The 16,992-nt window shown below is 43.7% G+C and overlaps 1 protein-coding gene across 1 annotated transcript in view; it reads right to left on the reverse strand.

Moving 5' to 3' along the window:
- Positions 1–16,992, reverse strand: part of TBC1D9 (TBC1 domain family member 9) — a 90,799-nt gene that overhangs the window by 15,316 nt on the left and 58,491 nt on the right. Inside the window, exons 7-13 of the mRNA XM_081136350.1 lie at positions 14,629–14,835; positions 13,524–13,694; positions 12,801–12,951; positions 9,856–10,070; positions 7,856–7,973; positions 6,018–6,303; positions 5,594–5,723 (exon numbers count right to left, since the gene is read on the reverse strand). Of these exons, the coding sequence (XP_080992476.1) occupies positions 5,594–5,723; positions 6,018–6,303; positions 7,856–7,973; positions 9,856–10,070; positions 12,801–12,951; positions 13,524–13,694; positions 14,629–14,835 (1,278 nt within the window). The remainder of the gene's footprint in view (positions 1–5,593; positions 5,724–6,017; positions 6,304–7,855; positions 7,974–9,855; positions 10,071–12,800; positions 12,952–13,523; positions 13,695–14,628; positions 14,836–16,992) is intronic.

Here is a 16,992-nt window from a genome sequence, read left to right on the forward strand (position 1 = left end):
AAACAAGCCAAACTAATCTATGGTAATAAAAGTCAGAAGAATTATCAACCTTGGCTGGAAAGTGACAAGAAAGGGACACAAAAGGCATTTCTGGGGTGCTGGTATTAATCTGGGTAACGGTTACATGGGTATGTCTAACGGAAGGTTTAAAAAGAGTGCCTTGTACATCCATACCATAGAATACCGTTCAGAATTTTTAAAAAAACAAAAACCTATTGACATACACAATGACTTGGATGAACCTCAAAGAAATTATGACGGGTGAAAAAAGACAAATCTCAAAAGAATATATGTTGCATGATTTTATTTGTGTAACAATCAAATAACATAATTACAGAGATGGAGGATGCATTAGTGGTTGCCAGGGCTAGCAATGGGGCGAGAGGGGGGGTGTGTGGCTCTAACGGGATCATATGAAATAGTTTTCTGTGATGGCTCCGCTGAGTGTCTTGGTTTTGGTGATGGTTATGCAAAGCTATGCATGTGACACAACTGCATCAACTACACGCACACACACACGAATAAGTGCATGTATGACTGGGAAATCTGAATAAGCTGTGTGGACTGTGCCAGGGTCAGGTTCTTGGTGTTGACTCTGCACCGAGGTTGTCTGGGATGTGAGCACTGGGGAGGAGGGGTCAGGGCAGAAAGTGCAGGTCGCTTCCCTGCACGTGTCTTTGCTACCTCCTGTGGATCTATAATTATTTCAAAATAAAAGTGTTTTGTTTTGGTTTTTAAAGAGTGACTTTGAAGTAACGGTGTAACCTTTCAGGACAGACGGTGCTGAAGCAACCTGAAAAGTGAGCAACAATCAGGGAGTTGAGAACTTACCTTTCAGCTCAAGAACAGAATTGGTACAGGATGGGGCAAAAGTAGGTTTATAGCTGCGAGTATGCAAAACACAGTATGCTTATTTATTAATTATTGCACTGTTTTCCATACAAACAACTGTAAACCTACTTTTGCCCCACTGTGCACTGAGAGAGACTAATTCTAGACTTATGAAACTAGGACTAACATCAGCTACATCAAATGTGAGAGATGCCTAATGGTTGTCACATAGACTGGCAGTTGTCTCACCAACATCCTTCTGTTCTCCCTTCATCTACAGAATTTAAAATTTCAGCTGAGTACCTACTTGGATGCTCAACAAAATCTCCAGCCAAGCAGCCCTTTGTGGCCAGGCGACTAGATTCTGGCCATTACGATGTGAGTAGAAGCTTTATGACAATGGCCCTTAAAAGGAAAGGAGCACAGCTATCCTATCCCCCTGTCTGTAGGGATAAGATGTATTTCATGAGTGGATGAGAAAAAGCCTGGGTCCCTGATGCTGCTGAGCTTCAAAACAGGCCTGAACCGCGTATGCGGACTGGACAGTAAGAGAAACAAATTTCTGCCTGGTTTAACTCTAGCGTGTGGTCTGTTGTTGCGGCGGCCTAGCCTGTATGCCGGCTCGTACAAGAGCTAAAACTTATAAATGGCTTATTAGAGAGTGTCGAAGTGTAAATGCTTTAATTCCATGTAATCTCATAGTCCTGGTTCTCTTTACAGTTCACCGGCCGTTTCTTTTCTATCTGCACATCCTTTCCTTCTCTAAACCTCGGGAGCGTCTTTAGACCCCTACCCATCTTCCTCTCTCCCCACAAGCCCCCCGGCTCTGGCTGTAATGCTCGGGAGCTCTTATTTGGATCCTGACTCTTCCACTTTCTAGCTGTGTGTCTTGGAAAAACTAGCTCAACCTCTCTCAACTTACCTTTTCACTTTAAAAGGGGTAGAAGAGGTCAATGGAGGGAAGAAGGGGGACATCTGTAACACTTACAACAATAATGATAAATCAATTTAAAAATAAAAATAAATAAATAAAAAGGGTTAGTATTTCCCTGGCGGGGCTGTGTGGGAACACCCAGCACCCTGCCCCACGCAGGGCAGGCCCTCAAGGAGTGGTGGCGATCATGGTCATCATTCATAAACCCAACACATCATTCTGAACTTTCGTAACTGTCTGTCCTTCTGCACAAAGTCCTCCTTGTGATTTATCGGCCACGTCCTTTCCCTGCTTAACACTTCTCAGATGAAACCTACTAGACTGAGCTGTGCCGAACATTAGGAAACTGTGGTGGCCATATGCCTGTTGTAAGTCTTTTATTAATGTGTCCTGTGCCTTCCAGAAAGCCCACCTGAGTGTCTGAGTCCAAACTGAGGCTGGGACTTCATCTTTTACTTCTGGATAACCCTATAGGGACTGTAGTGCCTCACCTACAGGTCCAACCCAGAGGAAAACTGTCTGTCAAAGCATCTCTACAATCCTTTGCAGTGGGGGCTGGGGAGGGGGCACCATGAGTGAGATTTTCCCCTCCAGGCATTACGAATAGAGTCATCATCTCTACTCACCAGGAAAAACTGGATCAATATATCAGAGCAACCTCCCAACAACTGGGGGGCACTTGACCAGGTCTCAAAGCTGAATGTGCTCCAGTATTTTTCCTACTTTTCTATTCTCCAGCTGATTATTCCGAAGCACAGAAAGAAACGTGTTACGAGCCTCAGAACTCTGGTGTCATGGGTCCGTCCAAACCAGGTTACCACTGGCTGTGCGACGAGCGGCCCCATTCTGCAACTAGGGCAGTGACTCTCAGTCCTCACCGGGCACTAGAATCAGCTGGAGAACTTTAAAAAAATGCTTATTCTTGGCCTCATGCCAGAGATTCGGGTTGAATTGATCTGCAATGAAGCCTGGTAATTTACATTTTTTAAAAATTGGTTTAAAAATTTTTTTTTGGTTAATCCTCACCTGAGGATATTTTTTTCCATTGATTTTTTTTAAGAGAGAGTGGAAGGGAGGGGGGGATGGAGAAAGAGAGAAACATTGATGTGAGAGAAACGTATCAATTGGTTGCCTCCTACCAGGGCCAGGAACCAACCCACAACCCAGGCACGTGCCCTTGACCAGAACTAAACCCTTGACCCTTTGGTCCCAGGCCGATGCTCCTAACCACTGAGCCATGCTGGCCTGGGCTGGCTGTAAAATTTTTAAAGTGATTTTAAAGGATTGAAAGCCACCAATCCAAAGGTTAGGTGGGGGAAAAAAAGGTATCTTTTTAGAGTGATCTGTAAGGCATTGAAAAGCCATCGGAAACTTATGAGCAGAGGGTGACACTAAGCAGAGAAAAGAAAAAATAAATAAAAGCAATCACCGTGCATTGAAAGATTAGGTAATGCAGGCATCGATATAGATGAAAGGGGCTGTCTACCCAGGCAGAGGAAGGAAACTTCCCTGTCCTGTGATAGGATTCCTGGCGGCCTAAGGGCCACCATTAAGGATCAGCTGGAGGAGACGTAAATGGAAATCAGCCCTTGGTCTCGTCTCCATTCTCTTCCCTTTCCCATTAAAAATGAGCCAAGTGCTGATCTCAGCATGATGTTAGCTCATCCGCTGTTAAGAATGAAGCTGAGTTTCCACACACTAAGCTTTAGTACTTTGGTCCAGAACTCTCTTAACAATAAAGGTTGCAGAAGACGCCTTTAGAAAAACAACCTACAGCTATAAAAACTATTGCCTTTAATCAACTGGGCTCTGTCTGGAAGAATAATCATCCACAATTTCCCACAGAGCACTCCCCAAAAGCCCTGGGGTGATGATTTAAAAAAACACCATATGTGATGATGTTATGATGATAACCAGTTTTGGAGAGAGTGCAGTGGAACAGCCATGCTTAATCTCCATTAGAGGAAATGTAAATTGGGACAATCTTCATGAAAACGGTGGTATGTGTCAAGAGCATGGAAATAATTCATACATTTTGAGCCATGGCTGTAAATCTTTTCCTAAGAACGGACACTAAGAAAATAATCAGAGATGTGGTATCTGTGTGCAAGTTTATCACACAACATACACCATATGATATATATACACAATAATGAATATTTGGAAGCAACCAAAGTAAATGTTCAACAAAAGGGGACCAGCTAAATAAACTTTGGTACCTCATTAAAGCAGAATACTAAGAATCTATTAAAACCATGCCTCCAGACAATATTTAATATACAGGTGTCCCCCCAAAATGTATACACACTTTAACAGCTACTAGCTCAATTTTGAAAATGAAATGTATTTTAATAAACACTATCTTTATAATTATTCAAAGTGTGTTTATATATTTTGGGACACCCTATATTAGCAAATGCTCATATATATTTTACATGAAAAATAGAATGATGCAAAGCTCTTTTATTTTTTTATTTTTTAATCCTCCCCCAAGGATATTTTTTTCCATTGCTTTTTCAGAGAGAGTGGAAGAGAGAGAGAGAGAGAGAGAGAGAAACATCGATGTGAGAGAAACACATTGACTGGTTGCAAGTTCAAAACTGAGGTACATGCCCTTGGCTGTATTCGAACCCCAGGCCCTTCCGTCGGCGGGCCAACGTTCTAACCACTGAGCCAAACTGGCCAGGGCGCAAAGCTCCTCATGTAGGAATTTATCTTTTAAGTGTGTATTGCAAATATAAAAACATACTTGAGGGAAATATGGTGAAATGCTCATAAGATGTAGTATATATTTTTCTTCCTATTTTCCCATAGTTCCTACATTTTTTAAATAATAAACATGCATGACTTTTATGATTCTAAAACATACTAAAAATGTTTTGTTTTCAATATACGTAGAGTGCCAATGAACACTTCTAAAAGTAATAAATTACCAGTCTTCTTCCCTTTATGAGTGAAGGACAATCATTTCTGAAAAAGGTTCTGTATCCATACCATTTAAAAAACACACACGCCAATTTCTTGACTCTAAGAAGGACTTTCTGACCTCAGCCTGTTCCTCACTATTTGTCCCTTATCCAGTTGTTGTTGGAATGCTGGCATACACCAGACATATGATCTTAAAACATCTGCAGGGGGCACAGTGTACTCAGCAGAATATTCATGCTCTTTCCTAATCATCATTTCTGTAAAAGTTTGCAAAGCTAAGGATCAGGAAATGAAGAAACAATGAGGAGTCATGGGCACGAGTCCTTGGGGCTCCACAGACCACCAGATGCTATGAGACACATGGCACTGTAGTTCCTTCACCTTGAGCAGCTCTACTTTGAGATTCAAGACCAGATCCAGGGTCATGGGGGCCAGAAGGCAGCCTCCCCCACCAGGCCAGGCAATTCTAGGGGAATCGTAGGGCTGGTTCCTCTTTAGGATGGTGCAGGGTATTCTACGTGCCTTGGACCTAAGTACTTGGCATGAGAACAGGCAGTGAACTGGTTTGTGCAGGTCAACCTCCCCACGCCTGCTCTCAACAGCCCCATCTCAGTCCACCCAGAGTTGAATCTGAGCTGCTACTTGATCAGGTTTCAGGGTGGGCATAGGAACCGGGGGGGGGAGCGCTTGTCATGCCATGTGCTCCATGGTACTATACCCAGCAGAAGTCATGGACCCCATTCAGTGTCCATCTCTGCAGCTCAAAGCTATCAGCTGGCAGGTAGCTACTTGCTCCAGCAACTAGTTCTCAGCAGGTAAAAGGAAGCAGGTACACCCAGGGGTCAGCAACGGGAGTGACACTCAGAGAGCTGTGCCACTGAGCCAGGAAACAAGACCTACCTCATAGGAGGTTCTGATGAGCCTGAAGATGTCCACCTCAGGGTAAGGCTCCACGTCATCACTGAGCAGGGAGTGGAGGTGAGGAATGGGAGGCAGCGTGCTGTCTTTATTGGTCACACTGTCTAAATACCTGGGAGGAGAAACGGGTCAGCTGTCACTGGGAGGCTAAGCTGGAATTCTCCCATTACAGTTCTCCACACATTTTCTGCAAATTCTGCACTTGGAAACAAAAGACTAGAATTTCCTTCATTAAATGAAATTGCTTTAACTTCTAAAAACAAAGCATACGGAAATATATCCTCAGCCACTGAGAGAAATGGGCATGATGACTACCACAAGCCACTTAAGACTCATGAAACCCAGGAGGTAGACGAAAGCGCAGGGCAGAACCAGGCGTGGCTTTCAAGGAGCCTTAGTACACTACCTTCCCAAAACGGTCATGGCCTCCCCGTCGTCCTTACAGTTCAACAGTTTGTCCACATTTGCATCCAGCACAGCCAGGGCCAGCTGGAATATCACCTTGATTCCTTCATAGAAGAAACAGTCGACAACCACAACTGCACTCTCAAAGGGCATCACGCTGAGAAACAGGGTAAGGAACCAGGACAGGGAGATGGTGGAAATCACGCCCAGGTCCTGCATGCAGTCGTAGAGCTGGGGGACATAGTCTCGTGCCAGTTCCTCGAAGACACCCTGGTCCACCAGTGCACCTGCAGCGGAGTGGACACAAGGGCTCTGGGTGAACCCCCTGAGCCTTCTCACTGATGCACCCAAGTAAATGGCTTGACTAAAATAATCCAGTTCACAACTGCTGCTTTTTATGGTGGGGAAAGCAGGACAGGAAGACCCCAGAAAGGGAAGATGCAGCCAGAACTAATCTGGTGACTAGGCTGTGCTGACACCTTGGTCTACAACATATTAACTAGAAGGGAGACAGAACTCTGCTCCCTTCTCTGTTTTGCTATTACTATGTTACTAGTTACTATTACTAGTCACTATGTTACTAGTCAGTGTTACTATGTTACATATTTCTATGTTACTAGTTACCATGTTACTACGGTACTAGTTACTATGGTACTAGTTACTATGTTACCACGTTACTAGTCACTGTTACTAGTCATTGTTATTAGTCACTAGTTACTATGTTGCTAGTCACTATGTTACATGTTACTATGCTTCTGTGTCACTAGTTACTTTGTTACTGGTTAATATGTTGAAGACCAAGGTGTCAACACAGCCTAGTCACCAGATTAGTTCTGGCTGCATCTTCCCTTTCTGGGGTCTTCCTGTCCTGCTTTCCCCACCATAAAAAGCAATAATATGAGAGCTGTGAAGGTTATTGAGAAAGTCAGTTTACAAAAATTACATGACATACAATCATTATTTTGTTGGCAACAATTTTGGTTAAGCATGAAATGTATATCTAAGTGGTTCTATTTCTTGGCAAACTCTTATTTTTAAAAAATTGCTCTTCTGGATGCATGCTCCCCACCTATGAATTCTTTTTCTTTAATGACTGTTTTTTTAAACTTAAAAGCATGCCAGCTGTACACATTCATGATCAACTTACTGACATTTCTAAAGAATATTTTCAATGAATCAAATTAGGGTGCAAAGGTTTAGAAATGAAGATAGAACATGGAGGAAAGCATAAAGCATACATTTTACTACACTAGCAACAACAACCTTCTGCCAATGGACAAGCTTGTTGTTGCTAGTGTAGTAGAATGTATGCTTTAAGTTTGTACTACACGAATGTCTAACACTTGTGGGGAGTGTAGGAGTAACTGCAATTCTTTGTTTAAATGTTCACAATTGTTGTTTGCAATGAAACCAGTTCTGAAATATACCTTAGAGACATAGTTTCTGGATAAACTGTTATATGCTCTTTTATCCACTCCAGAGAGCCGCTCTTTTTTAATACTTCTGCTTCCCATAGATTCTATACTCTTCATGAAATAACTTTACGTCAAACCTTTTCTGTTGATGGCTGGTGAGCGTAGCTCTCATGGGTCACAGAGTGACACCCATGTCAAATGTTTCCTAAAAGAATTTTTGTAACAGTGACACATGTGGGTTCTCTTAAGTTCCACAGGGCTCCTTTATATACAATCTGTATCGAATCAAGCCCTCTCAGACTACTGGAGTAGTCTGAGACTCTCTTGGCTAACTGGTGGCTGGAAATTGTGTTTCAGCTGGTATCGGGGCTCTATAAACACCTTGATGAGCTATGGATTAAAACGTTAAGCACGTGCCGCGTACCAACAACCCTGGTGTTGTAGTAATCAGGAAGCATGCGCTCGCACAGAGCCACCAGCAGCCAGAAAGCCTCCTCCTCTTTGGCATAAAGCAGCAGCACTGATGTGACAATATTCATGGCCTACAAGAATGAAAGGGATGTCATCAAACACATTTTAACAAATACGCAATTTGTTAACCTACGGCAATTACTGAGTTAGTCTCACAAGAGCCAGCACACTTCTGTAAAAGACCAGACAAAATATATTTAAAGGCTTTGCAAGCTACACACATACATATTCCTTTTTGTTTTGTTTACAGCCCTTTAAAAATGTAAAGCCGCTTAGTCCTAGGCCTGTAAGTGGTAAGGGCTTTCAGGAGCACCAGTCTTCACCCCGGATGGGACAGGCAAACCCTCATTCAAAAATTTTGCCCAGAGGCTATTTGACAAAGCTTTTAACTTGCTAAAATCTGGGTTGGCTTAATCTTTAATTCCCTGAGGTACAGAATTCCTTTTGAATCCATCTTAATGGTTTCTATAACCAGGTACACATGGCCTGAGGCTCTCCTCCGAGAACAATGAAACCTTTTAAACTTAGAGCCCTGGCCCATTATTTCCAGCTGGAAGAGGAAGGTCTTGATAAGTGCCAGTCACTTAAATTCTAGAATAACCTGCTTTATTAAAAGATATTATCAGATGGCTCATAAGGAGATAGAAGGCTCAACGACTTTAATAGTCTTCTTAATTAAAAAGGGGAAGATCAAAAGATAAATAAGAACTCTTATTATATCAGAAGCCAACTCATTCCTATACTCCTTTGATCTTCTAGAAACCAGTAATTGTTCATCAGATTTCTACAATATAAATGTCAAAAAAGGAATTCTGCTCTATCTAATAGGCTCTTTCTTGTAGTAAGTCTTACTCAATATGTTCCCAAGTGAAATTATTACTAAAATTCCACTTGAGAATTAACCAGACGATTCTAGGTCATGACATGGCTGGTCCTGCCTGGTTCCTTAGTTATCAGCCAAGGTGTTTTTAAGGGTCTACTTTGTCACAGGCCCTGGAGTAGGTACTGGAGGGAGGGAAGGAAAGGACACAGTGGTGACAAGTCACGAAAACGCAGGGCTTAAATGTTGGTGTCAGAGAGAGAGAATAATGATATAAAGGTTAATTACTGAATTTTGCAGGGTATATTTAACTATCAAATAGATAAAATGTGGTATAAGGAGACCTGTAGAGTGTGTGTGTGTGTGTGTGTGTGTGTGTGTGTGTGTGTAGAGGAATTAAGCCTTTAGCTTTTAGCTGGATGGCCAGGGAAGGCCTCTGAATATGTGGCCTTTAAAACTAAAGGTCACATTACCTTGGAGCTTTCTTGATTGTGGGTTGTGTACCAGTACAAGAGATCATTTTAGTATATGGGGCGACACTTTTTTTATATCAAATTTAGCTTTTATTTTAATGTGTGCTGTATTAAACATAACCATGGCATATAAAAGTTACACTCTCAAGGTCATGACTGCTTAGGAAAATGCAAAGTAGGGTCACTGTGGTACCCAGCACACACAATCAAAGGCCTGGTGCTGTCACCCCATGATGAGGGTGGACCGGAGAGTGACCATGGGGCACTTTCTCAGGTCACCTGCTGGACAGTGACTCTCATCATGGCACTTGTCTCCTGGCTCCTCCACTCAGTGCAGTGGTCCTCAACCAGGGGGATTTTGCTCCACAGGGGACAGATGGCAATGCCTAGAGATTTTTCAGTTGTCACGATTGGGAGGTTCTACTGGCATTTAGTGGGTAGATGCTATTAAATATGTTATTAAACAGGAATGTTCTGAGATATCCTACAAAGCACAAGACAGCCCCACACAAAGAATTATCCAGTCCACGGTACCAACAGTGCCAAGATCGAGAAACCCTGGTGCAGTGAAGTGGTATCTCTGATGACCATAAAGTCTTTCTTCTTGTTATTTGCTAGCCAGTAAAACAATTATTAGTACAAACCATCTGTGACCTTTACCTGGCAGTACCCTATGTTAGGGTTTCGAAAAGCATACGCTGTTAAGACTCTCCTCAGAGCGGCGATGCCCATCTCATTCTGGAAAGCTGGGTGTTCCGGGAGCGAGCGGTGCAAGTCCCTCTCGATCTCCTCCGTGGCGAGATTGTACTTCCCCATGGACTTCTCCACGAGGTCTCCGTAGTACCCGGGGTGTGTGGCCTTCTCATTGATGGCACCTGGCAGATACCAACCGACACCATGTCAAAAAGTGGAAGCCCTGCCCTTGGTCTGCAGCCTCCACTTACCCACTGAACCTCTTCACGTTCCCAACTGTTCAAAGGACACTTGTGAAATAACAATGAAGTCCCACAGGCAATGTGGTATGCTGCAATCTTGGCTGGACGGGGACATTTAGATGGGCCTCCTTCTGTCTCAGCTCCACAGTAAGCTGGCTGTTTACAAACCCCATAAGGGGAGGTCTACAAGCTGAAACGCCCGTGTTCTGGCAGCTTCCACAGACCACCCTAAGGGGTCGAGAATGAGCAGAGGAGGGAGGTAATAAGAGGAAGCCTAGCTGGGGCCTCAGCCCTCCCTTCAAACATAGCCGCTCTGCTTTTACTTTATTGGGGTTTTCCTTAAGATTTCACTTGAAAAAGGAGATTTTGCCTCTCAAAACAAGTTTGAAAATTTTGCTGAAATGTAAGCTCTGAAGGGCCTAAACAGCCATATTGAAGAGTATAAAGCCATAGGGAGAGTAGGTAATAGAATATGTGAAGGACTTTTTAAGTTGCTGAGGTGGTGAGGGTGTTCCTAGCAGTGGTGAATGGCTGCCACAGATGGGAGCCTTTGGGGGTGGGCAGGGGGATGGAAGGGTGGGCTGAGATTGCATTTAAAAAATTTCAAAGGCCGAAAAACCCTGTATACAAATATCTAAACCTAAATATAATTATAATTTATGTAAGTATAAATTATACTTTCCTATGTTATATAAGTATAATTTATATATATATTTGTAAACTATATATACACATATATGCGATATATACAAAATATCTACACACATATACATTATAAAATGTGTGTGTATGTATGTGCATATATATGCATACATGCACATATATATTCATTTGTATTTTACTGTTTAGAAATTAAAGCCCCTAGGCTGGCCCAGTCCTTGTCCCTGAAGGTCACCCAGAGAGCTAGCCTTACCACTCACACTTGCCTCGGAAAAATCTATCCGACAGCTACTCAACATTGGCGTTAGCTCTGTTCTCAAGGGAGATCTGCAAGGCTTTCTTGCCATTTGGCCTGCACTTCCCTTCAGTGGGGACACTTGGCCAGGTCCTTGCACAGAGTCCCTAGGGGTCAGGGGAAGCAGGGCAGGACCCAGGTGGGGCTCCCCTGCTAGGAACTGGACTCTCCCTATGGGCAGCTGGCTTCCACACGAACCCGCCCTCGGTGAACAGGCTGGAAACAGGGGCTTGGTTTTCTACTCGATCGAGGTGGCCTGTCGACCACTCACCCTCTGGCCTCCCGTAGCTCATCACAGTTAAAGACGACACTGGGTTTAACTGCCAATGTCTCTGCAACAGTGCGCTGTTGCACACTGTTTCCTGGTGCTCCTTTTGTGTTTCACTGTCATCTAAAACGTACTATAAGTAACTTCTAATTTGGTTAATGGAGATGAAAATGGAATTTTCTGTTTATTCCGTCAGCTGCCTGAATCAGGCTGTCAGGCTGGCTAGTTCACCAAACACAAGGAAGACAGAAGACTGGACATAGGGGGTGTCTTGGGTTGGATTTGAAATTAGAGAGAAGTTGACTCAAATTTGGGTTTCTAAACGGGGAGCTATGGCTGGTCTACTTAAGGGAAATGAAAAACAAGACCTGTAAATAAGAGGACAAACTCGTTTTACATAAAACTGATAAAGCCAATTATTTTTCAAGAACCTATCGCCCTATTTCTGAGATGTTAATATACCACATTATGGGCGATTACCATGTACATCGGCTTTTTTAGCAAGAGCTATGAGGGTGTGTGTGTTTTTAAAGACTTTCCTGTAAGTCTGAAAACTCTTCTTTTAATTTTAATGTCATTTTTTTAAATGAAAGGCTTTCATGGTAGCACTGGAGTTGGACCATCTTGGGTTGAAAAAAAAAAATTCACATCCACCTGTGGAGAATGATCACATTTCAGGCCTCTACCCAAGCAGAGCAACTGATTTATATATTAAAGACTGGGGACATTCAAAAGGAAAACCCTGATGTTTGTGACAGACTAGGCTGGGAGGAGGGAGCCTGGAGGGCCTCTGGTTTCTGATGCAGGGCCCCAAGGTTTGACCTGACTGGGTTACATCAGGGCATGAGCGTGGCTTGTGGACCAGGGAAGGTGGACACATCTTTCCCATGGGTCCATGACGCACCTCCTTCTAACCTTCCCGACACCTCCAGCTTGGAGTAGAAGTAGGATCTGTGTAGGTTTTCGGTTACAGTGCAGACTCTGGTTCCTCCTCTGTCTCCAGGGATAACCAATGAACTCAAGTGGTGGCAAAAATCCAGGACAAGGCTTCCTTATTTCCCCCATTCCCTCCCTTTCCACCCCAATGACTGCTCTGCCCACGTGCCACACTTCCACGTCTGCTTTCCTAGCAGATGTTGACACTTCTGGGAAAGTATCACGAGGAATGATACTCAAGTCCTTCGAGTTTTCTTTTTTCCTAAATAATGTCAGCAAAGAAACAGAAGAGGTTATCAGGACTCCAAGGTGGTAGCTTTTGACATCTGGGCTGCTGAATACGTGTCCCGTATTTTTATCGAGGGACTTCAATGCTCTGGCCAGGAAAGAAGATTTAGCTCTGCACTGGGGTTCGTGTATTTGAAAGAGCTCTGATGCATGAGAGAAGGCTAAGGGGAACCCCAGGGTCCCGAGGACTCCAGGCGCAGTGCCCCGCCCCAGCCCGGCGTACCTGAGAGCAGCAGCCAGAGCTCGCCCCGCATGCTCTCCGGGATGCCCTTCAACACCAGCTCCCGCGTTTTTTCTGTGCGGTACATGCAGATCCCTTGCCCGTACTCAGCAAAGTGAATCTTCCAGGCTTGCTCCTTCAGAAATTCCTTGGCCTGAAAGAGATAATGACACATGACTACACCCCGAAGGACTTCGGGGACGGTGAGAAGCTCGATGGACAGTGAGAACTCCTCCCCTCGTGAACCGAGCCGTGAAGTTCTGGGCAGAGCTCATAAGAACAAAGAACGCAGGTTTTCCGGCACCGTTCCCTAATTGGACCCATCTATCACATCCTGCGGTCCTGTCACGGAGCCTTCTGGCCCCGAGTCAGAATTCCTCTTCCCTGAGACGGGTCAGCAGAATGCAGATTATACTAATGGCTTTATGGCCATGCCTCCAAGTAAAAGCGAGTTATGCTTTTTAAATGTGCCCTGAGAACTTATTTGTTGGTTGACGTAAAACAATAGTGAAATCAAGACAAAAAAACGTCACCCATACCCTCTGTAACTCCCGTCTCCATCCGTGAAAAGCCACTCTGAAACCTAAGGACATATTTAGACAAGATCCGCTTTACTTACAGGAAAATACCTATTTACACAGATATGAGAGTGCTTTTATTAAGAAATACTTGTAAATGGTAATTTTCTATTATAGGAAGTTTCAGGGAAGAGCAGGAGGTACCCACCAATTTCGGATTGAATTCCTCAGGAGACCGCCGACGATACATGGTCATCAGGGTCTGTGTGGCCGTGGGGACGCTGTTGCCATTTAGGTTGAACTGGCGTTCTCCCTCGGAATCCGAGCTCGAGTTTTTCTGGGGGCTGGAGGACACCAGGCTGCTGGGCCGGGAAAACACCTGCAGATGCAGAGAGGACAGGGACATTGGAAGGGCCCGGGCAGCAGCCCTTCAGGGTCCTCTACAGATAACAACAGCTATGTCCTGGCTCGAGATGATTCTTGCTTTGTGAAGAAGCACAAGGCAGCCAGCAAGTCAGCACTTTGATGGAAATCAGACAGGCTCATGGGCCACAGGCTATAGAGCTTCAATCCTCAAAACAGGTTTTCCCTGTATTTCAGCTGCATTTTTGCAGCAAATTGGTTGGCCATTTGTCTCTCTGATTAGCATATATGCAAAGCATGCTGTGTCTGAATCAGCTGCTTATGGAGCCATCTGTCCCACCCCCCTAGTTTCTGGTGACTCCAAAATTCCCACAGAAGCTTGGAGCAGGTGGACAGGGGCAGGAATGTTACTTGTGAGCTCATCATCTTAACAACATGTTTTAGCTGCCAGGAACTTGCTCTGTTCCTTGAGCTAGAGAAATATCTCCTGGGCTCCAGATTCTCTGGATGTTGGTCCAGGTGCAATTCAACAGGGACACAATATGTATTTTATCATAATGATGTTGTATTTCACCATTATGATGAAATCATAATAATGATGTTGTATTTCAGGTTTGAGATTTTATTTAGTGACCCCTGTACCATTCCCAGAAAGGTCCACTATATGGACAAGTCACTTGCTGTGTAATCAGGACAAAGGACTTCATAATTCTTCAATTGTAAAATAAGAGACTCAGATGAGATGATCTATACGGTTCTGTCCAGCATTATGGTCCCAAATACAAACTGCATGAGACTTAAATAAGATATTGCTCTGGGCTTGAGGGTAGGTGGTATATCCTAGCTCAGCAGCAAAGCTTGAAGGACAAACAAAAAAACGGGCAAGCAAGCGAACACCTCAGGCTGAGGAACGGGATGAACCAAAACACCTGCAGGTGCCTTCCACAGACCTCGTCGTCGGAACTGTTGTAGCTCCCTGCAAACTCTTTGTCCGAGTATATTCTGGAGGTCGTCTGTTGCAGGAAATCAGAGATCCTCTGCACTAGAAAGTCTCTATCTTTCAAGTTGGCAAACAGGAAAGTCATCCTGTTCCGGGTGCTGATCGATAAAGGACTGGGGAGTACGCTGGAGCTGTCTGCCTTTTCTACAATTGTCACCTCAAAAGAAACAGAAAACAAAGAACATTACTTCCCAGGGATTCCCCCACGGTAGCCCCTGATCAGGACTAAAGAAGGGCCGCAGCACTCTTATGTCCTGCAGGAACCACTCATGTTTTATTGAGGCAAACTGAGATCCTTTGACTCTGTTCCAATCAAATAAAACTGCAAATCAAAGTGGAGCTCATACCAGAAGCTAGAATCATCTTGCTGGTTTTTCTAAATCATTACGTCCAAACTGAGAGTGATTTTATGCCCCCACTGGGCGATTTTATGTTACACTGGGCAACAGCTGGAGGCATTTTTGGTTGTCACAGTGGAGGGTACAGCTGGCACTTAGTAGGCAGAGGCCAGGATGCTCCTAGACATCCTATGGTGCACAGGACAGCCCGCCCCCAACGAAGCCTGGCTCAGGATGCACACAGTGCCAAGGCTGAGAAACCTTGTGAAGGAATTCGCTGATTTTCATTAAAATTTCATGGAGCCATAAAGGAGAAGACTCCTAGCTGCTGCATTATGCATATGAGACAAAAAACAGTCCTGATAACGGTTCCTTTTACCAAGCTTAATGTTGAGATTGTCAGAATACCAGCAATCTTTCAAATGTCTCCCTGGGATCCCAGGGCTTTGCAGCCCTCAACCCCTATTGCTTCAGAGACTCGATTCTGAACAGACATGATGTAAACAGCTTAACTGCAACCCCATCTGCATGGGGGATGGTGTGTGTGTGTGTGTGTGTGAAAGAGGGAGAGAGAGAGAGATGAAGTAAGTCTACCACATCAGGAGAGAAGTACAAAAGGGAGACATCTGTTTTAGCTCTGAACTGAAGACATACATTTGGTGGTTTATAATAGGATTTTCATCAACTGGAAACTAGGATAAGTGCATTAGAACTTTTTTTCTTTAACACATTAGGAAAAAAACACCAAACAAAAAACCCTCCAGGCAAGCCCTAGAGAAATGGCTTAATTGCAGTGGATCTGACTATATAATTAAAGTTTTTCCCCTTCTTCATTTCTACCTGCAAGCAGTCTAGACAGGTCCAACTTGAACCTCTTCATCAGCATTTTCATGTGAAATACAATTTCCTTCAAAGCAGAACTTTAAAAACTTTTCTCTCCCTCTCAAGGCTAAGGAGCCTATTGACGTTGCCTAAAAAGTTCATGGGTCAAGTGCAAAGTGGCCATCACCAGGATCCATAAAGGGACAAACCGCAGGACCTGCCTTCTATGCTCGGGTTTCATAATTACACATAGTTAGATATATATTTTAAAGGAATCACATTCTTTTTTCCTAATGCAAAAAAGGAGCTAGAGAAACGGGGAAAAACCTTATCATGAATAGGATTTTCCCATGACACTTAGGGCAGAAGTTAAACAATGCTTGTTCTTAAATGACCTATAAAAGCTCCTTTTCTCACAACAATTTTTTTTCCTGATTTTTCTGGGCACCAGGTGTTGGGACTAAGTGGCAGATGTCAAGGGAATTAAAGGTTCAAGTTCTGTACCTAAAACCCAGAGAGCTCTGTGGATCTTGATAAAGTCCAAGTGGAAAGTCCTTTATCTGGCTGGATCATAAACACAGAAACAGCCAGCAATCTCCCACATAAAACACATGGATGCTTGCTCACACATGGGTTACAAAACATTTGTCATCAACAAATGAGTCCTAGTACATCTGTATCCCATAAGCTTTGTGCCACCAGGAAAGGGTAATAGCTATGTTCAAGTATTTTACAGTTTAATGAAACACATTTTCATTACCTTGGGTTATAAAATAGACTGGAACTTAATCAAATCTTGGAGTTTAATATGGAACACTCATAAGGTAATTTGTCATTGAAAAAAAAGGGGGGAGGGCGCTGCATCTGGAACCTTTACCCAATGAGGAATCTGATTCGTTCACTTTATGTTCCTACTTTGCTGCCTCAAAAATTTCTTCAAAATCTACAGCAATGTGATCCTGTGTAATCACTGATGATCTGCTGACTGGGTCTCCCCTGAGTCTAGATGTAGAATATATGTTAATAATCTCCAGTTAATTCCTAGTGTAGCTAATGCTAAAAATGGCCATTCCAAATAGGACTGAACATTCCTACAGAGGCCCCTGCTGATCCATGAGCTTAACTCAGTTCCTGAAGGTGCCCATCCACGGAGA

Source organism: Miniopterus schreibersii, assembly GCF_964146895.1.
Source record: "Miniopterus schreibersii genome assembly, chromosome: 4".
NCBI classification, from domain to species: Eukaryota; Metazoa; Chordata; class Mammalia; order Chiroptera; family Miniopteridae; genus Miniopterus; species Miniopterus schreibersii.